Here is a 19,307-nt window from a genome sequence, read left to right on the forward strand (position 1 = left end):
GGAAGGGCCTGCCCACGCGAGCCCCGTGCAATGGGAGGGGCGTGTGAACAAGCATCCTTTCTCTGCAGCCAGCACAGGGTTGCTTAGAACAAAGTCTTCATGGGCAGCGATGGGTGAGGTGAGAGCCAGCAGATGTTGCAGGTCCTTGGACCCCCACTGAGGCTCACCCAGAGCGACAAGGTCAGTAGGTGGGTGCTGGCCACTGTGCTGCATGGAGGAGGCCCCACGGGTACCTCTTGCTTCTTCCATCTGACCTGGAGGCTTCCCTAGGACGGAGTGGGCAGTACACCCGGGCTGGTGGGAGCTCCTGGTGACACTTCAGGGGACATGGGAGGGAGGAGCCGGAGTGGGTGCTCAGGTGGAGCCATGGGGTTGGGGTCTTTCTGGGTCTGGGCTGGGAATGGAAGAGCAGGTGGTGAGTGGGACCCAGGGAAGCTGCCCTGGTGACGCAAGTCTGAACTCACCTCACGGGGAAAGGCCTCCTGGGTGACCCCAAAACAGGACTGTAAGAGAAATCCCAGCAAAGGAAGGACTTGTAAAACAAACCCCAGTGAGGGGAAGGATTGCACTGCCCCTAAGAGGAGGTTCTGAGAGCCGGTCCCCTCACGGGGGCGCATGGAACCTGCCGGGAGCAGACCCCACTCCGTGGCCCCACATCTGCGCTTCGGTGGGTTACTTGGCTTCTCCGGGCCTCCGCTTCCCAGGCTGCTCGTGGGGTGACAGAAGCACGGGCTGACTAGTGATTTGCTCCTAACGGGGCGGCGAGGGGTCTTGGGAAATCTCCGGGAACGCCGTCCTGAGGGGACTCGCCGGTCCCGTTCGCGCAGATTTTACTGCAGGGTCAGGAGGGCAAAGCCAGCAGATTCTCAGCAGAGCCCGGGGATGGGCCAGCGTGGGGGGGGTCCCCCTGTTTCCTTGGAGGGGGAGGCTCCAGCGGGCAGTGCCAGGTTCATCCCACACCTGGAAGCATCCAGACCTCAAGGCCCAGCAGCCCCCATGGGCCCCCAGGAGGGGGCAGGACAGACCCCCCCTTCCTGCCCAAAATACGGGGTCCAGGCTGTCGTCAGGAGAAGCAGGATGAGGGGGCGTCCCGCATGGGAAGAGTTCCCGGGCAGCTCGTGTACGCCGCCGTCCACACTGGGAGTGAGGGGCGGGGTGCCGTGGACGCCGGGAGGGGGCCAGACTGGGGGCCTGAGGACTGGCCAGGGGCCCGTGGAGGGTGGGTCGAGCTTTGCCGGTGCCAGACTCCACCGGCCGGCCGGCCCCTGGTCCCTGGGGAGGAGGAGCTGAGCAGCGTGGCGGGGGTGTGACCGCCCTTGTCCCCGGGCCCTGCTAGCGGCGGCCCCGCAGGCTCTGGGTCAGGGAGCCCGTGGAGGCGGGTCCAGCCGTGCCCACCAGGGAGGCCTGGAGGCGTCGGGCAGGAAGCACGGGTGCGGTCGGCCCCTGGACACACGCTTCCGAGGCAGCGTCCGTGTGCGCCCTTGCCCTGCACATGGGCGTCACGGCCGCAGAGCAGTTCAGCTTCTAGACGCTCAAGGCAAAGCTCTGATACCCGGTGTGTCCACTGCCTGTGAAAAGGCCATTTGATCTGGCGCCAGGGCTGCCTCTGGGCCCCTCCTGACCAGACATCGCAGCCAGTGTCTCATGTCGTGACTGTTGGGTAGTGTGGGGCGTGGAGGGGACGAGATCACACGGTCCAGGCCCACGGGGCTGGTGCTGGGGCTCTGAGTGTCCCCTCTGCTCACCCCAGGGGTAGAGGCCACCACCCCTTACAGACTCTTACTGAATTAAGTCAGGAGGCCCCTGAGGCTCTCTGCCCCGTGGGGAAGGTTCCTTCTCCCATTCTGGGCCCCTGCTCCTGCCATGGACACCCCCGTCCTATTAGCCCCCAGGAGGTCTGCTGGGAGGGGTGAGGACTGGGCGGTGAAGATAGGGCAGCCCTAACTGCAGCAGGTGCAGGCAGGTACTGGGGGTGCTCGAGTATTTGTCCCCTGGAGGCTCAGGATGTGGGGGTCAGGGCCATGAGGGTGCTGACATGAGGGGCCACCTCCTCCTGGGCTCCCCCGGGGGCACTGCAGGGAGAGCGGGTCCTTGGTTACTTTCCAACCCTCCCTACCCTCAGCCCCATCCCAGGTACCTGCTTGCCCTATTAATAGGCTTCAGGTGGTGTTTCTCACCCACAGGCCTGTCCTGGGAGAGGGTTTGAATGTCGTGTGGGAGTCCAGTGACCAGCGCCCCATGTGTCCTGTGTCTGGGGGGGGAGGAGCCTGGCTCTCACATTCCTGCCCCAGCACACAGGGCGGCAGGCAGGCAGGTGGCAGCCCCAGGTTTTGTTCTGGCAGAAGCTCCCTTTCTTTTGAACAAGGCCACCCCCTCCCGTTATGCTCCCTGGAGGCTCAGGAGGCCACAGCCTCGGGGCACATGGAGCAGCAGAGTCTGTCCTAGGGAATTTCACACCAAGGCCCTGCTCTGTCTCTAAAAAGCACAGCCCTGTCCATTTCTAGAAGCAAGTTTTCCCAACTATGTCCCTGCTCTGTCTCTAAATGAGTCCCTGAGCTTTGCCTGACTAAGGCTGTGAGCTGTCCCTGACCAGGGCCCTAAGCTGACTCTACCCGAGCCCAGCGCTATCCCTAAATAAGGCCCTGCTCGGTTTCCTGGTAAGTCCCTGCAGTGCTCCTCACTAAGGCCCTCCATTGTCCCTGACCATGGCCCTGCACTCTGCCTAACTTAGGACTGTACTGTCCCAACTGAGGCTCTGCTCTGTTCCTAACTAGACCCAGCTGTCCTAACTAAGGCCTTGCTCTGTCCCTAACTGTGGCTTTTCTCTGTCCCTAGCTAAGGTCCTGAACAGTTCCTACTAAGGCCCTGTAGCATCCATACCTGAGACCTGAGCTGTATCTACTTAAAGTTCTGTGCCGTCCCTATCTGAGGCCCTGCTCTGACCCTAATTTAGGTCAGGGCTGTCTGAGCATGAGCTCTCCCTAAGCACTGTCCATAACTGAGGCCGGAGCTGTGTCTATCTAAAGCCCTGTGATGTCACTAATTACAGCTGAATGTCCCTAAGGCCCTGATCTGTTCCCAAGGCCTTGTACTGTCCTCAACTGAGACCTGAGCTGTCCCTAGTTTGACCTAAGTGTCCCTACTATGGCTCTGCTTGGTCCAAACTAAACTGGCAAATCCCTGTGACCCTGTGCTGTTGCTAACTATGGCCCTGCCCTGTCCCTAAGACTGTGTGTCCTTAACTAAGGCCGAGATTTTCTCCACCTAAGGAATTGAGTTGTCACCAACTATGGCTCTGACTCTGTCTCTAAGAAAAGTCCTAACACGCTGTCCCTAACGTAGGCCCTGACAATGTCCCTACCAAAGCCACCTGGCTGTCTGGACCTAAGGCCCTGCATGTCCTTCACTGTGAGCCTGACTCCTCCCCACCTGAGACCCAGGATCTTCCCATAACGAGGACCCTGCGTCTCCCTGCTAAAACCCCGAGCCTTCTCTAACTAAATCCTTGACTCTCCCTGGAACGAAGATGCTGCCAAGTCCCTAAGCAAGGCCCTAGGCTATGGCTTGCAGCACACTCCAAACGTGTTCTCCATGCTGGAAAAGGCTGATTTGGTATGAAAAGGCACTCTCCTCACTGCAGTGGAAATGCAGGGCATAGCCAGCTAGGCTGCTACCTGCATGTCAGCAGTCTTAAAAATGTCACAAACCAGAGGACCCCTGCTTCCTAGTTGCAAATTTTATGCCAGTGACTGAGATCACACCAGGCCAAAGGTGGTTTCCACCGGAAAGCAACCCTTGCCTTTGGCCACCTAGGCCTCTCACATATAAATAGGGTCACTGACCGGCTCAGCTGTCAAATGCTCTGTGTGCACCAGATTCTTGCAGTGGACTCAACTGGTTTGAAACACACTCAAAATGTGTTCTCCATGCTGGAGAAGGCTGATTCGTATGAAAAGGCATTCTCCTCATTACAGTGGAATGGCAGGGCATAGCTAGGATGCTACCTGCCTGTCAGCAAGCTTAGAAATGTCACAAACTAGAGGCTTCTAGGTCCCTATTTGCAAAGTGTATGCCAGTGACCTACAGAACACCAGGCCCAATGGTGGTCTCCACAGGAAAGCAACCCTTACCTTTTTGCCACCCAGGCCATTCACGTATGACTAGGCTTACTGACCAGCTCAGCTGCCAAATGCTCTGTGCGCGCTAGATCCTTGCTTGCTTTTGGACATGGTTGTGATATGAGGCTAAACTCAGAATACTCAGAAAATTTTCTTTACAGAAAGCATATTCAAACTCGTTAATTCTTTTGGGTAAGTGGCAAACTTTATTAGCCAGAGCAAAGCACACTTAGGCAGTTTGTTCTTAAGTGAGGGAAACAGGTTTGAACACAGAAGCCTGAGGTTTGTTGTTTAAGACACATTGTCGTACTGAAGGCAGATGAAAAGTCTAGCCTGCTTAGAATCTGTTTCCCCGTGAGTAAGACAAGGTAAGCTTGCACCCAGAGAACCCTTCTTCTGGAAAATGCTTCCCACCCAAGGTTCCAGTAGGCAGTATTATTACCCAGGTTTTAATTCCTACTGCAGGCATATGCTTGCTGCCTGCTGTCCTCAATACCAATACCTGAACGATACTAAGCACTGTGGGAGTTCCCGCTGTGGCTCAGTGGTTAACGAATCCGACTAGGAACCATGAGGTTTTGGGTTCGATCCCTGGCCTTGCTCAGTGGGTTATGGATGCAGTGTTGCCGTGAGCTGTCGTGTAGTTTGCAGATGTGGCTCGGATCCCGCATTGCTGTGGCCCTGGTGTAGATTGGACCCCTAGCCTGGGAACCTGCATATGCCACAGGAGCGGCCCAAGAAATGGCAAAAAGACCAAACCTGTGGACTTTTTCACCCTTATACAACAAGTACTCAGCACGAGATTCCAATAGCCCTGTTGAGCTAGTTCTCAAATGAATTGTGCCTGGGATGGAGTGGGCTGTTTTTCTTGGACTGAAAGGTTTGCCTTGAGCATTGTCTGGATCACATTGCAGTTGGGTTCCAGCCAGCTCCTTCTGCTGAAGTGTACTCATTTCGTCAAGGGTTTGGGAGGACACTTCAGCTTTGGAGGGCTCCTTTCTGAACCCCACTCTGGGAGGGAAGCCCTCACCAGCTTTGCTAGCCACTATCAGGTGGAGTCTTGCCTTGGGGCAATATGCCACCTCTCTAGGCTCCTGAGGTCCCTTCCCAGGAAGGCAGGGAGGGGACAAACCAGTAGCAGCCTCCTGCCCTTCTCTGGTGCCAGGAGGAAGGCATTTCCTTTCGAGCTGAGGGAATGTCAGGCCCACCAGCAGTGTCCAGCTCAGCCCTGCCCAATCCAGTGGCACAAGAGGGAGAAAGACCCTGGAATCTGAACGAAGGCAGAGCATAGGGAGGCTGAACTTCAGCCTCTGTTCTGGGAAGCACAGCTTCCCAGGAGCTCCCTGCCAACAGCCAGACTCAGGGCCCAGGTGGGGGCTGCACCCCCCCGTCCCCCGACGCAGGCCCCTTTCTGAGCCTCAGCTGGGAGTTGTGTGGCCAAAGGTTCCTGTCAGGAATGGAGACTGAGACTGTGGGTGGCAAAGGCCTTTTCTCCCATCAGGTGTCTCTGAAGAGTGTGGAGGGCAAAGCAGCAACACCCCCCGCCCCCCCCCCCGCCGTCTAGCCTGAAGGGTTTCCCATTTCAAGTGACTGAGTCATGACCCTTCTGAGCAAGGCCTCAAAGAACCTGATCAAAGATAACATATTAAACAAAACAGCACTTTTTTTTTTTTTTTTTTTTACTGTAAAGCTTGAAATGAAACACAGCCGCATTTCAGCTCTCTGGCAAACAAAGCATAGTGAAGGACAGCCCGCACATACCCTCCCCAGCTCTTTTTGGACCTTGGTGGACCCTACACTGAATTTCTGACATTAGAGATGGTTTTTCAGGTGCTCAGGTCACTGGGCAACCAGAAGTCACCAAGGCTCGAAGTTCCCCTTGTGGCACAGTGGAAACGAATCCGACTAGGAACCATAAGGTTGTGGGTTCAATTCCTGGCCTCGGTCAGTGGGTTAAGGATCTGGCATTGCTGTGAGCTGTGGTGTAGGTTGCAGACACGGCTCGGATCTGGCATTGCTGTGGCTGTGGTGCAGGCCGGCAGCTACAGCTCTGATTAGACCCCTAGCCTGGGAACCTCCACATGCCGCAGGGGCAGCCCTAAAAAGACAAAAGACAAAAAAATGAAAATCACCAAGGCTCATCTTGATAATCTCTGCCACACATTAACCCCTTGAGAAGGCACCTGTGGTGAAAAAAACAGCCTGGATGTTGGGGTCAGAAAGCCTGGGTTCTCAAGGCTCCGTGCTGCCTCCCCACAGACAAAGTCCTGGGTGGACACTTGACCTCTTCATGTACAAACGGGAGGAGGCGATCCCACAGAGCTCACAAAATTGCTATGCGCAGATCCAAACGCAGGGAACGCACTTTGTGCTCAGTACACCCACACTCTCAACCTCTGTGTGTTGCATCACAGTCTACTGCATTGGTCGCATTTTCTGCAACACTTCCCCCAACCCTCCACACCAATTTAATAATACAAATATAAAGGTACCGTTTAAAAAACTGCTGTATTCAAAATGAATAATAAACTTTAGGGCAAATAAGCTTTAAAACAAAAATACATAAGCAAAAATAAATAATTTACACCAACCCACTAACCTAACTTTCAGAGTAAAGCCATTTCCAATTACAGCACTGTCATCCCAGGCTCCAGCCTATGGTCAAACTTTTGATGGTTCATTAAAAAAACAAACAAACAAACAAAAAACAGTAACAAAGAACTGAACACTAAGGAAAATCGTTAAAAAACCAAAGTACTGGATTTAACTTTTTAATTTTAAATAACCAACCTTTGTAATTTTACACATAATCCAATGTCATGCTAATGTAATTAGCACTTCAGCTTGAAGAGCTGGTATTTAACAGAGATGGAAAACTATGGTGAATAGTCTTCAAACCGTGGGATACAAAGAAAAATGGACACCCATACAGCAGAACAGAAACTGCAGACACGCTGCTATAGCTGAGGGAAGTATCTGCAGGCTTCACACCCTTGATTACCCATGACGGCTTCTGGAATTATGACTGTTTTGACTTACAGAACCTTTGCATTTTAGATACAGCCTTTATTTATTTTCACAGGAAGTTAAAAATCCATCGTAAGACTCCATAAGACTCCATTGGTCTTGCATGTGGACTCTCAGAGCTTGCAATCTGGTAAAAGAGTAACATAAAAATTTACTGTATTGCCCTAATTTCATACTTCCTTGTACACAATCAGTTTGGGAAATCTATTCCAAGGGTTATATACACAAAAGTGTCAAGAATAAAACGTTCTTCACTCTTGCATAAAAAAGTGTACAGTGTTTCAGGAATGGAAAACTTCTCATCTTCCTGGGCCCGGGCTTCATGCATCTCTGCTGCCTGGAGATGAAAGGCTCCTCCCCATTTATTGCTCCGTTGTTCTAGGGTTAATCATCCAAACCAGGCGTTTCTCCTTGTTGGATTCTGGATGCTATTCTGATGGCTTCTTCCAGAGATGGCTGTTCTCCAAGCTGAAACGCAACATACAGAAAACCACAGTCAAGATAATGCCAAAGAAACCTAAAATATGCCAGACATAACATTTCTCTCTGCAATTCAGACACCTGGCCTTGTTGAGGTCCTAATGCTGGTCCACAAAACACAAAAACAAATCCTTGCCGGGGAGAAGAACGCAGTTTCTTTATTTAACATTTTGATAAGCCTTTACACATGCAGGGAAAAAAAGATGCTTCTCCTTTCCGACAGAAGTAGAGAGCTTCCTAAGCCTTTCACATCTATTCCCATATATATTTTTTTCCCTTTATTTTTTTTACAATCTTAACCATTTTATATTTTTATTTTTTATTAAAGTATAGGTGATTTACAGGATTGTGTCAATTTCTGCTGTACAGCAAAGTGACCCAGTCATTCATACACACACACACACGTTTCTTACATTATCTCCCATCATGTTTATCCCAACAGACCGGATAAAGTTCCCTGTGCTGTTAAAGTGCCACTTCGTTGCTTATCCATTCTACATGTGATAGTTTGCATCTACCAACTCCAAACTCCCCATCCAGCCCACTCCCTTCTCCTCCCCGCTAGGCGCAACAGTTTGTTCTCTGTGTCTGTAAATCTGTGTCTGTTTTATGGATAAGTTCATTTGGGCCATATTTGAGATTCCACATCCAAGTGATATTGTGTAGTATTTGTCTGCCTCTTTCCGACTTACTTCATTTAGTATGAGACTCTCTAGTTGCATCCATGTTGCTGCAAATGACATTATTCTGTCATTTTTATGGCTGAATAGTATTCCATTGTGTGTCTGCACCACATCTTTTAATCCATTCGTCTGTCAGCAGACGTACAGGCTGTCTCCATGTCCTGGCTACTGTGAATAGTGCTGCTGTGGGCAGAGGAGTGCATGCTTCTTTTGAACTGCAGCTCTGTCTGCATGTGTATATGCCCAGGAGCGGGACTGCTGGATCATATCCTTCAACATTAGGAAGTAACGTGCCTTTAATTTGGACTACGTTTTCGGTATGTCAAAATATTTCGTATTTTCTATTCTTTTATCTTTGGCCAGGCTCAAACTTTTATCTTGACTATTAGATCCCTGTAGGCATTTGATTTTCTTCAAACACATTGCTTCCTATGATCTCTGAGTATCAGGATCAGCTGCTTTGTATTTCTTCCTCATGGCTGACAGAAGGTGTACACTATTTTGGGTCAAGAGCATTCAAAATTAATCCATGGTTGATATCCCAGTCCCTCACGTAAAGACATGTTTGTTTCTAACTCTAAGAGGGTGACGTTAGCAAAATTAATGGAAAACATTATAGAAGTTACACTTCATTTTAAGATATTTAAATGAACTCACTTGAGAGAATTATTGTCTCTGATTTTTTTTTTTTTTTGGAAGAATGCCTGTTCTTTAATTTTTTTTTTTTTTACAAAATACATATATTTAAACACAATTACATTCACACAGATTATGATATCATGGATCTTAAGCGACTCCCTCTGGAGAAGTGGAATGGAAAATATGCTGAGATAAATAGGAAATTTATTCTATACTTTATCCCATTTTGTATGGCTTTCATTTTTACTATTTAGTATTTTCTATTACATTTCAATTTTTCTTTAAAAATTAGCATTATATTAAAATTGTGTATATTATGCAACTAAAATTTATAAAAAAGAAAGCTTTATATACCATTAAATATTTTACATAGCGTAATAAAAAGAATAACTGATAAGAATAACAAAAATAATACGCCCCCTGAAAATAAGTAAAATATAAAATGCATGAATTGGTTAAAAAACAGAGTAACTATATAAATATGTCCTCATAATTTGTTACATCTTATTGATTCTTCAGTATAGGCATTACACCATTCTAGGTGATGTGATAAACAAGACATTATAGACCTTACATTGTACCATGGAGAGAAATGGTTATGAATAACACAATTGTAGAACTGTATTATTTAATTGTACAGTTATATTATTTAATTATAATTATCATAAATTCTTTGATGGAGAGGAAATCAGAATCAGATCTGAGAAGACTTCAGCCTTCCAAGAACGATGTCAAATGACCCCCTTCATGGTGGATTAGGCACTTATTGACTATGAGATATATTTCTTCTTCAGAGATTCCTTGTTTGTGTATCAAGTATAGATGTTTGGTTTGCAGTTATTCTGAAGTTTTGATCTAAGAGTCTATATATAAATGAGATTGTTTTAAGTTGTTGTTATCTTAATTGCAAGTGCATCTCCGGTGTCCTGCATTTGTACCCACCTCTTCTCATGATTTCGGATTTTGGTGGTATAATCGTGCATGGATGATTTCGTATCTTTACTGTATATATACCTTTACTGGTGGGCCTTGTCATTCGTGGAATTTTTGTTTCCTCTTGCTGGCTTTTCTTCTCTGCCTAGAGAATTCCTTTAGTATTTGTTGTAAGGCTGGTTTAGTGGTGCTGAGTTCTCTCAGCTTTTGCTTATCTGAGAAGGTTTTGATTTCTCCTTCAAATCTGAATGAGAGCCTTGCTGGGTAGAGTCATCTTGGTTGGAGGTTTTATCCTTGCATCACTGTTAAGTATATCATGCCACTCCCTTCTGGCCTGCAGAGTTTCCTGAACAATCTGCCGATAACCTTATCGGGGGTTCCCTTGTGTGTTAATTGTTTCTTTCCCCTAGCTGCTTTCAGGATTTTCTCTTTGTCTTTAATTTTGGTCAGTTTTATTAATATGTGCCTCGGTGTGTTCCTCCTTGGGTTTATTTTATATGGTACTCGTTGTGCTTCCTGGGTTTGAGTGAGTGGTTCCTTTCCCATGTGAGGGAAGTTTTCGGCTATTATCTCTTGGAATATTTTTTCTGTCCCCTTCTCTCTTCTCCTTCTGGCAGCCCTACAATACGGATGTTGGTGTGTTTCACGTTGTCCCAGAGTTCCCTGAGACTCTCTTCATTTGTTTTCAATCTTTTTTCTCTTTTCTGTTCTGCATCCATAATTTCCACTGATCTGTCCTCCACCTCACTTATTTGCTCTTCTGCCTTCTGTATTCCCCTGTTAGCTGCTTCTAGTGAATTTTTTATTTCCGTTATTGTATTTTGCATCTCTTCTTGTTTAAGTTTTCTATCTTGTATCTCTTTGGTCAGTGTTTCCTGTAGTTATCCATCTTTGCCTCCAGTTTATTTCCAATGTCTTGCATCATCTTCAGCATCGACAGTCTAAAGTCTTTTTCCTGGAGGCTGAGAATCTCCTCATGGCTTAGCTGATTTTCTGGGGTTTTTCCTTTCTCCCTCATCTGAGTTATAGTCTTTCCATTTTTATAGGTTTTTGGTGTGGTGACCTTTTTATAGATAATAGAGTTTTAGCCTCTCTTCTTTCTGCTGTCTGCCCCCCTTGTGGCTGAAGTCAGTGTGGGGGGCTTGCTGTAGGCTTCCTGATGGGAGGGGCTGATGCCTGCCCCCTGGTAGGTGGGGCTGATTCCTATCCCTCTGGTGGGTGGGGCTTAGTCTCTGGATGGGATTAGAGGCAGCTGTGTGCCTGAGGGGTCTTTAGGCAGCCTGTTTGCTGAGGGGCAGGGCTGTGATCCCACCTGGATTGTGTTTGCCCTGGGGCTTCTCAGCACTGATTGATGGGTGGGGCCAGATTTTCCCAAAATGGCCCCCTCCAGAGAAAGGCAGCTGCTGAATATTCCCCAGAGCTTTGCCTTCCATGTCCCTCCCTCACAACAAGCCACATTCACCCCTGTTTTCCCAGGATGTCCTCCAAGAACTGCAGTCAGGTTTGACCTAGGTTCCTATGGAGACCTCGCTCTGCCCTGGGACCCAGTGCACGTGAAAGTCTGTGTGCGCCTTTTAAGAATGGGGTCTCCGTTTCCCCCAGTCCCGTGGAGCTCCCGTGCACAAGCCCCACTGGCCTTCAATGCCAGCTGCTCCAGGGGCTCCTTCTCCCAGGACCAGATCCCCGCATGTGAGGGTTTGATGTGAGGCTTAGAACTCTCACTCCTGTAGGTGAGTCTCTGTGAACCAGTTAGTTTTCAGTCTGTGGAGCTTCCCACCCGGGAGGTATGGGGTTGTTTATATCACGAAATTGCTGCTCCTACCTCTTGATGTGGCCTCCTCTTTTTCTTCTGGAGTAGGGTATCTTTTTTAAGGTTTCTGGTCCATTTGGGTGGGGACTGCTCAGCTTTAGTTGTGAATTTTGTTGTTTTTAGGAGAGAAGTTGAGCTCCAGTCCTTCTATTCCGCCATCTTACTTCTCTTTCTATTCCCATATATTAAGTTAAAACTAATAGCTGGCATTTTCCTGAATATGTTCTAACCCTTTTCCAAATAAGTACATTAAAAACAAAGAGCTTCCCAAGGAGAGGTAATTTACACCTAGCATTCTGGGTTCTCTGAGTGCAGTGACCTCCCAGAGAACAGCTGCTTCATCATCTTCTAACGCTCCTACCATTAAATAGGGCTGTGCAGTGATTCTCAGAAGACTAACAGGCCCATGTCCACACGAGGCTCATCTCCATGGAGCGGCTCCTTAAAGGCTTTACAGACTCCTGCCTAATCAGACTTTTATTCTGAGAGTAAAAAGGCCAGGTACGCACAGGGAAATATATCTACCAGGAGCTTTGTTTTTCTGGTTTTAAATTCCCCTAGAATAGGCAAAGATAGTAGAGAACAAAACCTGGGCCTCTCTGAGTCTACTTCAAACACACGACTTCCTTAAAGAGGCTAAATAACAGATTACCCTGGGCCCCCCTCCGTGAAGGGCACGCATAAAGCACAGGGTCCCAGGGTAAGCGCTGGGAGCACTGCTGTCCACTCGGCACAGCTGCCACTGTACCCACCTGAACTGCAATCTGGGTGCCATTGGATGTCGCCACTAAGGTCAGAGGTCTGGTTTCTGTGGTTACCAAGTGATGGCTATGCTGCTGGTGCCCCATTTCTGATGAAGCAGCATGGAATGCTGCCAAATCCTGAGCCACAATTGCAACCTTTAAAAATACAAGAGAAGAATTAAAACTATGATTCAAATAGTTAAAGACCATTTAATGCAAGGGACTGTCTTCAAATTCAAAAGGAAAACCTCCCTTCTGACCACAGACGTGTAGAAGCCTAACACTGGGGAAGACCTTACCTACTGTCTGTTCTGGACTCTGGTTTTTCATTTGAGGAAGTTGAGCTCAGAAAGAAGAGACTCATGCAGGGTTACGAAGTAAGCCAACGGCAAAACGGGGTGGAGACACTGGAGACAGGGACTTGCTAGACAGGCTCTGCTAACCTGTAGAGGTCAGTAGAGACGCGACCGGGCCTGGAATCTATGACCCTACGCAGCTGCCTGGAAGGTGACACAGGTGGACTCACAACTCAAACGCCTATGTATGCCTGAGTTTGGGTCAGTGGTAGATACACTATTTCCTCCTGTTTTATCTGTCCCATTTTAAATTGGATTTCCATTTAACTAGGAAAACAAAGTACCAGTAGCAATACTGACAAAACAGTAACATATCCTGTTATACTCATTTCCTCTTTCAGAGTCCAGGGAATCTTTCCATCTTGGTCCAGAACCATCTAGCTGGAATGTTAAAAGTGCTTTCGTGGCTCTTAAACCACAAGTGTAGTTTTTTCTATGTAGATAACACAGAAAATGGCATCAGCTACACCTGTTATAAGATACTTAAAAACATCCCAAATGTTCATCAAAGAAAGAATACATCGATCAGTTGTGATATACTCCTACTCTGCTCTGCAATAAAAAAGAATGTACTGATGTATAAACAAGAAGATGGATAAATCTCCAGAATGCTATGTTGAATGCAAAAGAGTATATATATACATTTTTTTAGGGCCACACCTGCAGCATATGGAAGTTCCCAGGCTGGGGGTCAAACTGGAGCTACAGCTGCAAGCTTACACCACAGCCACAGCAACACCAGATTTGAGCCGCAGCTCATAACAACACGAGATCCTTAACCCACTGAGAAGGGGCCAGGGATTGAACCTCATAGATACTAGTCAGGTTCGTTTCTGCTGAGCCACAACGGGAACTCCAAAAGAGTTTAAACTCTGTCTCCACTATGCAAAGTTCAAGAACAGACGAAATAACATAATGTGAACAGCTGAGTGGGAACTGACTGCAAGAGGACCACGGAAACTTCCTGGTGTGACAGAAATGTTCTAGACCTTGTTTGGGACAGGGTGGGTGTATACGTTTAACAACCAAAGGACTGTAAACTTAAGATCTGAGCACTTCATTTTATGTAAATTTTATACCAATGAAGAAAAAACATTGCTGGCTAATATGAAAAACATGCTCAACTTCATCAGTAGACAAATGAAAGGAAAAATATAATTTACCTTTTGCTTATGAATTGTGCAAATATAAAAAAAAATCCTCAGTGCTAGCAAGAGTACAGTAAAACAAGAATACTTTTTGATTCATGGCATAACTGTTAAAGCTTTCTGGGAAATCATAATGGAAAAGAATATGAAAAATTGTGTGCGTGTGTGTGTACACACACACCTGAGTCACTTTGCTGTACAGAAGAAATTAACACAATATTGCAAATCAACTATTCTTCAATAATTTTTTTTTTCTTTTTAGAGCCCCACTCGCGGCATATGGAAGTTCCCTAGGGGCTAGGGGTCAAATCAGAGCTACAGCTGCTGGCCTACACCACAGCCACAGCAACCGTGGCTTCCAGCCAGATCTGGAACCTACGCCATAGCTCACAGCAATGCCAGATTCTTAACCCACTGAGCAAGGCTAGGGATCAAACCCACGTGCTCATGGATACTATTCAGATTCATTACCACTGAGCCACGATGGGAACTCCAATAGCATTTTTTTAAAACAAGAAAAAACTTTCTGGGAAGTAATCTGGCAATATATAGCAAGAAGCCTAAAATAGTTCATGCTATTAATAAAACAATGCCATTTCTAGAATTTGTTTCCTATGAAAATAGTCAGAAGTTTGTACAAAAATTTACGTATTTGGAACGAGTTAATACCTTATGGTATATCCATTTGATGGATTATTTTATAAGTATTACAAATCCTTTCAAAAGAGGATTTCCCCTATTTAACTGACAGGAGAAAAAGCTCAAAATGTAACGTTAGTGGATGACAAGTATACAAAACTGTATTATAACACTAACTTCGTTCACACACATGCACAGAAAAAAAGACAAATAGTCCAAAATGTTGAAATTAGTTATTTTAACATCAAGGGATTATACCTGATTTTCAGTTTCTCTATTTTCGAATTCTATTGGGTATACAGCTTTAAGAGGAATTATTGGATCATATGTACCTGTGCTCAACTTTTTAAGTACTATCATACTCTTTCACAGCAGCTGCGCCACTTTACATTCCCAGGAGCAACGGACAAGAGTTCCAATTTCTCCTCATCACCCCCAAACCTGTTACTGTCTGTTGTTTGGGTGATAATCATCCTAATGGGACAGCTCTTCATGTGCTAAGTGACCGTCTGTAAATCTTCTGGGAGAAATGTCTGTCAGTCCTTGGCTCCCTTTTTCGGCCATGCCCATGGCATGTGGAAGATCCTGGGCCAGGGACTAAACCCAAGCCACAGCGTGACAATGCCAAGTCCTCAACCACTAGGCTACCAGGGAATTCCTCCTCTGTCCATTTTTAAATTAGGTTGCTTGTTTTTTTCCTTGTAGCGTTATAGGGATTTTTTACATAGTCTAGATATTTATTCCTTCGTAATATAATTTTTATTATTTTAAAATATATTCTAGAAGTTCCCATGGTGGCGCAGTGGTAACGAACCCAACTAGTATCCATGAGGATGTGGGTTCGATCCCTGGCCTTGCTCAGTGGATTAAGGATCTGGCATTGCCTTGAGCTGTGGTATAGGGTGCAGATGTGGCTCGGATCTGGGGTTGTTGGCTGTGGTGCAGGCTGGCAGCTATGGCTCCAATCTGACCCCTAGCCTGGGAACTTTCATATGCCATAGGTGTGGCCCTAAAGAAACTATATCTGCAATATACATACATAATCCCTTATCAGATACATGATTTGAACCTCTCATTCTGAAGACTGTCTTTTCACTTCTTGGTAGTGGCTTCTGATGTACAAGCATCTGTGAAGAAGTTCAATTTATTTTTTCTTTTATTGCCTATAATTTTGGTGTCATAAGAAATAATTTCCTAATCCAAGATCATGAAGAATTTCACTTTTGTTTTATTCTAAAAGTTTTATAGGTTTAGTTCTTAAATGTAGGTATTTGATCAATTTTGAGTTAAATTATTTTTTTTGGCTGTGCCTGAGGCATGTGGAATTTCCTGGGCCAGGGATGAAGCCCATGCCACAGCAGGGACCGGGGCTGCTGCAGTGACAATGCCAGATCCTTAACCTGCTGTACCACACGAGAACTCCTGAGCTTATTTTTATACATGGTACTAGGTAAGGGTCCAACTTCATCTTTTGCAGATCATGGATATTGAGGTTTTCCCAGCTCCATGTGTTGAAAAGACAAAAGATCTTTCCCACTGAATGGACAAATTTCAATTGTCAAAATTTAGTTGAATATATTTGTGAGGGTTTCTTTCTAGACTATTTTCTCCCATTGGGGTTATGTATTACTTTTGTAACCTGATTAACTACAAAAAAGAAAAGCACTGCCTCTTCAGTCTATACCTGCTAACCAGGCTTCCAGAGGCATCTGGAAAAATGAGTCTGAGAAACGCAATTACCTTAATTAAAAAAAGAAAGAAAACAAAAACACTTAGGGAAGGACTGATTGTTTTCTTCCCGTGCATGTAAAGAAATGTTATAGCCAATTTAAGTATTACAGATAACTCACAGGTGATGTCTAAACACCTCAGTGGAAAGTCAACATTTGCCCAATGTAGTTCCAGCAGGAGGAGCAGTGATAGCGGCAGGTCCTCAAGTGAAACCCCCTCCCTTGCTGTGACATCCAACTTGTGGAAGCTGCCTGGCTCCACTCTAGCCCTCAAAGCCTGCTCTCCTGGGAGTCTTCCTAGCCCACAGGCTACCAATAAGCTACCTGAAGCAGAATGTCTGCTTTAGGGTTGCTATCTTTCCAGACCTGCAACTGGAAACCGGTACAAGGTCTATTTACCCAAGATGGGCTCTAAGCCCATCCAGGAATGCCAGAGCCAGGGAAATAACTGCACACCGATCAGGTGGGACCATTCCATAAGACAGTCTGAAAGCTGGGGATTGGCTTTTTTGTTATGGCATATACGGTATGATTAGCAAACAATAACGATGCATGGATCTTAGGTGTTCTGTTGAGTTTTGACAGTTAGATACAACTATGAAACGACCACCTAAAACAAGATGCAGAAAAGTTCCCTCATATTCCATTCCTTCAATTCTCCTCCCCAGCCAAGCTGAACTTTCTGATTTCTACCACCACGGATTCGTCTTGTCTGTCCTTGGATTTTGCGTAAGTGGAATCATACAGCATGTGTTCTAGGCGAAGTTGCTAAGTCATAGGGTAGACGTATGTACAACTTTATAAGAAACTACCAAACAGTTCTCCAAAGCGGCGGGATGATTTTGTACTCCCACTAGGGTGCTGAATGTCCCAGTTGCTTCATATCTTTGCCAGCATTTGGTTTTGTTGGTCTTTTTGATTTTAGCCATTTCCCATGTCTGAAATGGTATCCCATTACTGCTTTAATTTTCATTTATTTGATGACTAAAGATGTTGAGCACTTTTTTATCTTACTGACACTCATGTATATTCTTTTGTAAGGTGTCTATTCAAATAACTAATCAAATGATTTGCTAATTTAAAAGTATTTCCTTTTTTGCTCTTTTTTAATGGGTTCATCTTTTTATTGTTGATTTACAGAAGTCTGCTATACATTCTTTTTTTTTCCCTTGTCTTTTTAGGGCCAGACTCACAGCATATGCAAGTTCCCAGGCTAGGGGTCGAAACAGAGCCACAGCTGCCAGCCTACACCACAGCCACAGCAACACTGGATCTGAGCCGCGTCTGCAACCTACACCACAACTCACGGCAACACCAGATCCTTAACCTACTGAGCGAGGCCAGGGATCGAACCTGAAACCTCATGGTTCCTAGTCAGATTCGTTTCCGCTGCGCCACGATGGGAACTCCCTGATATATATTCTTAATACAAGTCCATGGTCAAATATAGTGTGAATATCTTTTTCCCAGTTTGGGATTTATTGCTTTTTTTATTTTCTTTAAGGCGACACCCGTGGCATATGGAGGTTCCCTGGCTAGATGTCAAATCAGAGCCACAGCTGCCTGCCTACACCACAGCCACAGCCATGCCAGATCTGATCCACATCTGCAACCTACACCACAGCTCACGGCAATGTCAGATCCTTAAACCAATGAGCAGGGCCAGGGATTGGACCTGCATTTTCATGGATACTCATCAGGCTTGTTACCACTGAGCTACAAAGGAGGCTCCCTATACTTTTTGATTCTTAAACTATGTAAATATATTACATATTCCAAAAATTAAATTTTGCAAATAAAATTTTTCCCTAACAATCTAATGATGATAATGATGACAGGAAGAGTGACCATTAAGGAATACTTAAAACATACCTGGGTACTTTATATGTATCATCTCAATCTTCTATTAACCTTATGGGTAGATGCAGTAACCATTCCTATGTTACAGATGAGGAAAAAGAGACTCAGAGGGTTACGCAGCTAGGAAGTTCTAACACCGGGATTCAACCTGAGGTTTGTGTGTTGTGCAGGACACCTAGGCGACAGTTCTGACACTGATATGTAGCGACTGGTATAAAAGAAAAAGCAATGACCTGCTGGCCTTCTGTACCCTCCGCAGTCACCATGGCAACAGAGTGTGTTCCTGCTGAGGAGATGACCGCGTCCTGAGCAGGCACCGTGATGGGCGTTCCGTCCTGTGTGACCATCGTGATGGTGTTGCCAATGGCTTGCATGTCAGCCTGAGATATGTTGACCTGCAAAACAACGCATTTCACAGTAAGCCTAAGTTCTTGTTGTTTCTGTTTTGTTTTTTAGCTGCATCTGCGGAAGCACGTGGACGTTCCTGGGCCAGGGATCGAACCTGTGCCGCAGCAGTGATAATGCTGGATCCTCAACCTGATGAGCTACCAGGGAACCCCTGTTTTAAAAAAAGTCATGCCGCTTGTGTTCCTCGGCAGTCTTTGTTAAGGAGTAGGCCCAATCCTTGTCTAAGTCCATGGGAGCAAAGAAGCATTTTACAATGGGATCAACTCATGGAAAGAGGTCATCAAAACCCTCTTTGAGGGATACATTTTAAACGTATCCCTCCTCTCCGTCTCTATTGCCAATTCAGACCCCTGTTTTTTCCATTAAATTTTCTGCAATGATATAACTTCTTTCCAGGCATCTAGTTTAACCTTCCTTAATAATCCTCTCCCTTGTTACCTTCCTAAAAGACAAGCGAATTTCATCCTGCTGCCTGCTCAAATCCCCAGTGACTCCTCATCACTCCTCTTCAGACTTCTTCCATGGCATTCACGACCTTTCATGACCGTAACGGCATCCCCAGACTCTTTCAGGGCCTCCAAGCCAGCACACACATCGGGCACTCCAACCACAAGAAGCCGTTTGCAGTCCCGGGGTGTCGCATTCTGTTACATTGCTGTGGCTCTGCCCTTCCCGTCACTCTCTGCCTGGCTAACTCATGAAAATTCTTCAGGACCCAGCTAAACGGCCATAC

General features: G+C 46.3%; 1 protein-coding gene and 1 long non-coding RNA gene across 8 annotated transcripts in view; one reads left to right on the forward strand and one right to left on the reverse strand.

Moving 5' to 3' along the window:
• Positions 49–18,859, forward strand: LOC110255345. The gene is made up of 3 exons (XR_002335499.1): positions 49–180; positions 16,975–17,035; positions 18,623–18,859. It is a non-coding gene; the product is annotated as an uncharacterized LOC110255345 (long non-coding RNA).
• Positions 5,780–19,307, reverse strand: part of ZNF143 (zinc finger protein 143) — a 59,613-nt gene continuing 46,085 nt past the window's right edge. For all 7 annotated transcript variants that reach the window (XM_021062244.1, XM_021062243.1, XM_021062241.1 and 4 more), the window contains 3 exons: positions 18,400–18,561; positions 12,443–12,589; positions 5,780–7,613 (listed from right to left, as the gene is read on the reverse strand). In XM_021062244.1, the coding sequence (XP_020917903.1) occupies positions 7,530–7,613; positions 12,443–12,589; positions 18,400–18,561 (393 nt within the window). In that variant the 3' untranslated portion in view covers positions 5,780–7,529. The remainder of the gene's footprint in view (positions 7,614–12,442; positions 12,590–18,399; positions 18,562–19,307) is intronic.

This window comes from Sus scrofa, chromosome 9 (genome assembly GCF_000003025.6).
Source record: "Sus scrofa isolate TJ Tabasco breed Duroc chromosome 9, Sscrofa11.1, whole genome shotgun sequence".
Taxonomy (NCBI): domain Eukaryota; kingdom Metazoa; phylum Chordata; class Mammalia; order Artiodactyla; family Suidae; genus Sus; species Sus scrofa.